Source organism: Gossypium hirsutum, chromosome D13 (genome assembly GCF_007990345.1).
Source record: "Gossypium hirsutum isolate 1008001.06 chromosome D13, Gossypium_hirsutum_v2.1, whole genome shotgun sequence".
NCBI lineage: Eukaryota > Viridiplantae > Streptophyta > Magnoliopsida > Malvales > Malvaceae > Gossypium > Gossypium hirsutum.
Genome location: NC_053449.1, coordinates 11,326,531 through 11,332,599, shown reverse-complemented (window position 1 = coordinate 11,332,599; position 6,069 = coordinate 11,326,531). Strand labels below are relative to the sequence as shown.

General features: G+C 35.0%; 1 protein-coding gene across 1 annotated transcript; it reads right to left on the bottom strand.

Annotated features, from left to right (window-relative positions):
* Positions 1-399: 399 nt before the first annotated feature.
* Positions 400-5,729, bottom strand: LOC107920655 (probable isoprenylcysteine alpha-carbonyl methylesterase ICMEL1). Its single transcript, XM_016850466.2, has 11 exons — positions 4,994-5,729; positions 4,065-4,141; positions 3,612-3,681; positions 3,426-3,506; positions 3,001-3,075; positions 2,092-2,193; positions 1,874-2,014; positions 1,315-1,380; positions 1,085-1,228; positions 754-844; positions 400-659 (listed from the first exon to the last, which is right to left on the bottom strand). Exons 1-11 carry the CDS (start codon positions 5,371-5,373, stop codon positions 498-500), a joined length of 1,389 nt encoding a protein of 462 aa, XP_016705955.2. The 5' UTR covers positions 5,374-5,729; the 3' UTR covers positions 400-497.
* Positions 5,730-6,069: the final 340 nt, after the last annotated feature.

Genomic DNA, 6,069 nt, shown 5'->3' with positions numbered 1-6,069 from the left:
AAACAAGATGACCAAATTATTTTTAGTTTTCAAATTAGTAAATTTCAATAAAGATTTTAAAAGGAGAATCGTTTTTTAAATCTAATTCATTCGACCTTAAGACATTAAATAATTAATTCGATACCAATTTTGGGCATTACGAGGGTGCTAATCCTCCCTCGTACGTAACTGACTCCCGAATCCGTTTTTCTAAAATTCGTAGACCAAAATTGTTTTTAGGTGATTCAATCACACCTCAATAAAAGATTGGTGGCAACTCCAACTTCTACATTTTTTTAAAATAAGTCGACAACTAATTTTTTTTTTCAAAAATGGTTTCGACAGATATCAAATAGGATTAAATGAAAAGAATGCAGTAAGGGCGACAGAATTTGAAGGGGGGATAAAAGGCCTGGTAAAGATCATCTACAAACTTACTTCCGTTGTTGTTATATTAATGTTATAGTCATGGATACAATTCATTTTCATAGCATCTGAGAGTAACAGATGATGAATGGCTAGAAAGGGCTGACATCATGAGCCAATTTCAACATGAACTCAGGTACAAGGCGTCTTCTTGGAGGCGCCACGGCATCTTTTGCAAGGGCTGCTTCATCTTCACCATGTATGATGGCAACAACATCTTCAAACATCTCATCTCTGCCGCCTCTCATGGGATCCTGATTATTTATTTTACATGTATGTTGGCAGAATATTATACAAAATTCACCCAAAATCAAACAAAACACAAAGCATGGTTACTTCTTCCATTACCTGAAGAAACAAATCTGTGTGAGTCTTTCCATAATACAATATGGATTCTGCTTTCCCTCCAATTCTTCGAAGCGTATCAGCAAAATTTTGACTGCAAGGAGAAGGAAAACTTGTTATAAGAAATCTGCATTTGAATCAGCTGTGACCTAGCCATTCAACAATCACTACATAGCAACATCATAACAATCTAGAAGCAGAAGAAGAAAATGAAAAGTAGTATTGCTGTAATCTATGATGATTATCAAGGGCCTTATCCATGTATGCACATATAATTATTAACGACAAAGGAACAAACATTTAGAATTATGGATTGAGAGGACGAGATTTAAACCTGGAATCCGCAGGAATAGAATAATCTGCAGTACCATGAAAAAGAATGACAGGAGGAAGGAGAGAAACAGCAGGCTTAACGTTTGAGTCCTGCACCAGAACTTCAGGAGAGAACTGATGCAAAGAATCTTCCCCTTCCATTATGCTGTATGAAAATGCAGGGACGATTCTTCAATTGAGGGAAACAAACACAGAATGTATCTAAACAAGCTTTTCCTAGAACCAACTTACCTTAAAAAGATCGAACGGTATAAACCTCGAGTATGAAAGTGCTCTATGAGGTTAAAAAGATTGTACCTGTTGGGGAACATTAATGGTAATTGAGTATCAATGAATATACACAAAAAGGAAATTGCTTTATTACATCAAAATTTACTTGCATGTTTTGCATATAATAACATAACAAATGTTCATTCCAAATAGCTAACGGCACTAAATGAAGGGGCAATGAGAAGGTAAAAAACTTAATGCATTTAGCAAGGAACCAAAAGATAGACATGAGCCATAATGAGAGCTATTAAAGATCATCCACCCTAATATAAGACACTATAATGCTTTGATTATAACCTTTCAGAAGAAATAGTGCCACATGAATTGAGGAAAATACATCAATACGGTTTATCTTTGAGTCAAATTTGAAATCAGAACTGATTCCATTATTATTGTGAAAGTTATATTCAATATGAAGTTAAAAGTTTCAAGACCGGATTCATGGTAACGAAGAAAATAACAGTATTTTTTGAGTTCCATGCTGGTTAAGTTCCATGGTTATAAAATTTTTAATAATTACCCTCCAGACAAACCGAGGTAAGCTTTTATCTGGGACACACTCCAAGAAACACTGTCGCCTTCGCCAGTCTCTTTGATTGCCTGGTTTACAAGTGTGCAAGCAGCAATATGTGCACCAGCTGATTGCCCCATAAGATAAATCCTGGCAAGACAAACCATGAATGGAATATTAATCAGTATGATACAAATTAAAAAAAGGGAATATTACTAATCCTCTACCTGTTGGGATCACCTCCATATTCAGAAATATTATTGCAAATAAATGAGATGCCCTGAGAAGCATCCTCCACCATGTCACTTATTGTACCCTGTGGAAAATTTCTGCAAGCAGATTTAACTATTAGAAAAAGAACACTTCAAGCATAAATTTAAGACGGTAACCAACAGGATCTCTTAATATTAATGGACTGACTAATAATATCAAGACTTAAACCACATGAAGTGGTTATGTTGCAACTAATCAAACAATATGAATTTACATATTACCCCAAGAAATATTCATTGAGAAGTGCTAAATTTTGCATTCAGAACCATTTATCAAAATATAGCTTGCCAGTTTTGTAGAAAAAATGGAGATTATAGTCATTTTAGATGGAAAACAAAATATCTTGAAAAAAAATGCAGCCTTTTAGATATGTAAAAGTGCATCAAAGACATTTCAAATGACAAAACCATTAGTGAAAGTCACCACATAGATATCTCCAATGAGATAAAAACAAACAGGTAAAACATTTTGAAGAAGTTTTAGGTCAGACCAAGTGAAGGTAAGATAACGAAAGTGTATTAAAAGATCATTCATGCCTTAAATAGGCAAATAATTTCCCCAATATGAGCTTCAAAACTAAACAAGCCAAGAAAAAAAAATGTAAATAACGTGATCTAAACATGAGCCCAGCTGATGATAAAAGTTAAGAAAAGGTTAAATTTTGCAGTCATCAGATCATGAAGGCTTCCATACGCAATTCTTAAGATGCTCAAAGGGCCAGCTTATAACAACAGTTATACTGTAAAAATTATATGGTAAGGAGGTCAATCAGAGAAACTTAATCAAGAACAATGGTTATCGATCCAGTAAAATAGTGTCATCTCTACAACAAAATGTCATTGCCTTAAAGTGACATATTTTACCTGTAGTCTATGCATGCCACTATGATGTCTCTTTCTGATAACTGTTGACCTAAAAGAGAACCCCATGCTTTATAACTGCATTAAGAGAAAAGAGCTCTATGAAGCAAATCAACGATAAATCAGCAAGCATAAACCAAATAAGAAGCCAAACAGGTATAATGACAGAAAGAGTAGCCATAGGCCTTTGAGAATCATCAGAACTTGATTTGGCAACGGTAAAAGAAAAAAGGAATTACTATATTAGAGGTTATACTTTCCCTACTGATTATATGAGTTACTTTTCATTCTAAGAATCTTCAGTATCTTTCAGTATGATCACACAACAAATTTGAAGCTTTTAATATCCAATAAAACTCAAAGGAGAGCAGTCTGCCACTACAATTGAGAATTTCTACTACGGTCCATATATATGACAAATAGCTCACCCAATAATCCAAGCCCCACCGGTTATAAAAGCTACCACGGGTTTTGTCCCTTGGCTGATTTTAGGCAAATAAAGATCAAGCCTGCAAACAAAATTTGAGTTATCGATGCCTGAAATTCCAATACAATTGCAAGGGCATACATACTAACCGCTTGGAAATGCAAAAGAAATAGACAATCAACTTTACCTATTTCTAGGCTTTTCACCATATATTATGCTCCTACGGACCTGTCTGGAGAAGAAGTAGTAAAAAGCAACTGCAAAAAGGAAAAGTAACTCATTATGCTATTTTAGATCCATCAAGTCAAATGTAAACTGAACAAAGAAACGCAGTGTCTCAAATTATGGTTTTGTTTGGTTCTGACTTTTGCTCTTTGCCTTTTGCTTCCAAGAAGATTGCTATAAAGCAAAATCATAATTGATTAAAAATGACTAAAATCTAACATGATTGTTCCATATAAATCTTAACATTTGCACTTTTTTTTCAAAGAAGTTACATTTTAGTTTACATTAATCAAGAAGGTAGTTTGTTTTCGTAGCCAAATGCATCTTTTTCCTTTTTTCTACTAAAGCAAACAGCAAGTAGTAAAAGCAACAATTAAAAAAAACAGCAATAAATAAATATGAATATATGTATAACCTTGAATAAAACCTGGCATGAGCAACATAGCATAACAACCAAGGGCAAGGAACCTTGTGATCCATCTATAGCCTACCCTGAAAAATAGTCAACGATTAGGACACATCTCATAGAAAAGTTGAACATAAAAGTCATATTAGCAGCTCAGCTGACAATAAAATAATAATAATAAACTCCAAGTCCTCGAGCGACATAAAAATGATGAAGGCACACTGATCTTGAAGTTTGAAGCCTCATGTATGAACGTACTTATATATCTCTTTCAACTAACTCCAAAGATTGAGTTTGTTAAATAATAATATCTCCTTAAAGAACTCATGTATATTCTACTCACATTCATCAAGATTTTTCTTGAACTACAACGCATGAAACTCTGTTCCTACATCTTCACTAGTCAGCTAACTAATTCATTTCCTGATATTGCCAAAAAGAATACCCTCAATTTCAGCTTAACCACCTCTATTCACTTTTGTCCTAGCTATAAGACAAAGATTCTTTTCGGTTTCCCTAAAGTTAAAGTGCAACATTTCTTCATTGAAAACTTTGAATGGGTGTTAATTAACAGCAGGAATAAAGGTTCATCAATAATCATCATTCGATTTTCCAATGTAATACACTAAGTTACTTGGAACTGACAATGAGTGTTTTCCTAAGCTTGTCCATATATTTGGAGTATCATATCCCTATCCCCATACTCATGTGTTTGAAAAGATACAAGTACCTAAAGAAATGCAGAGTCAGAGTGCAGGGACTTTTACATAAATGTTCATCAATCACTAACATAAAAGTTAACACCCCTTACAGCTCCAGGTATCAAATGAACACATTTCAAGCCCAGGTATCAAATTCATGCATGCCTCTCAATCTATGAGAAAGATTCCAAGCCCAAGCATATATAATCATAACAATACACAGGAAAATAATCGCACCCGAGATAACTAAGGAGCTTCAAACATAATCCAGAAAGGTAAAACGTCTCGGCAGCAACATGGCCCACTTCCCGGCTTATAGACTGGCGGGGAGTCTCATCGGCTAGCAAAGCGAGCGAGCTATCACTGGAAGTCCGGAGAAATCTCTGCTGATGGTTGTTGGCAAAAGAAACAATATTGTTGTTAACATTGCTTGTGGAATTGTAACTCGAAGCTCTGGGTAGGACAGGCGTAATAGGAATAGCCTTTTCAGGATCGAATTTTGACGAAATGAGGATGGTGGCCGATGGGTCAGCATCGATCTTAGCTTTGACCACCGTTGTGGCTGCCGATGCGGAGGAGGAAGGGTGGCTGGATATGGGCAAGATTGGAGATGGCATACCTTTTTTGTTGGTTGTTTTCAAAGCTTGAGGATGAATCCTTGAATTGGATTTTGTTAGCAAATACTAGTTTAGTTGTTCATGATGGTTTGTTTGTGGGAAAAAATGGGCTTCGAAAATTACTGTGTTAAATTCGAGGAAATCTCAGCCTGCGTTTAGGGTGGAGCCGAAGAAAAGCATGGACGCGATGGAGAAATGAGAAAAAGAAGATGGTTGAAGGGAATTGGAGGGTCAGTAATGGCTGGTGGCGATTGGCTGAATAGCCCAATTTCTGGGTTGCCACATGGAGGTTTCTGTTTGGTAGTAAAAACTAGAGAAGTCTGTTTTCTTGGAATTTGATGATTTCGTAGAAAGTTAGAAACTTGGACGAGAAATCCTAATCTATGGTATTAACCAATGGTCAAATTTCGCTTTCAGTCCCTGTGCTTCAGTGAGGCTTGATATTTAATCCTTATACTTAAAAAGGGTTGAAAATAGAATCATCATTTGTTTCAATTCAAAGATCATTAATGTTGTCACAACTCGCAACTAGACTCGATAAATTGGTTAAATTGAAAATCGGTGGTTCAAATTGTCCAATTGGTGATATATAATTAAAAATTAGAGTAAATAGTTATAAATCAGTAAAAAATTGAAACAAAAAATAGTGGTCGGTTATGATTTTTTTATATTTTTATGAAATTTTTATTTTTATTT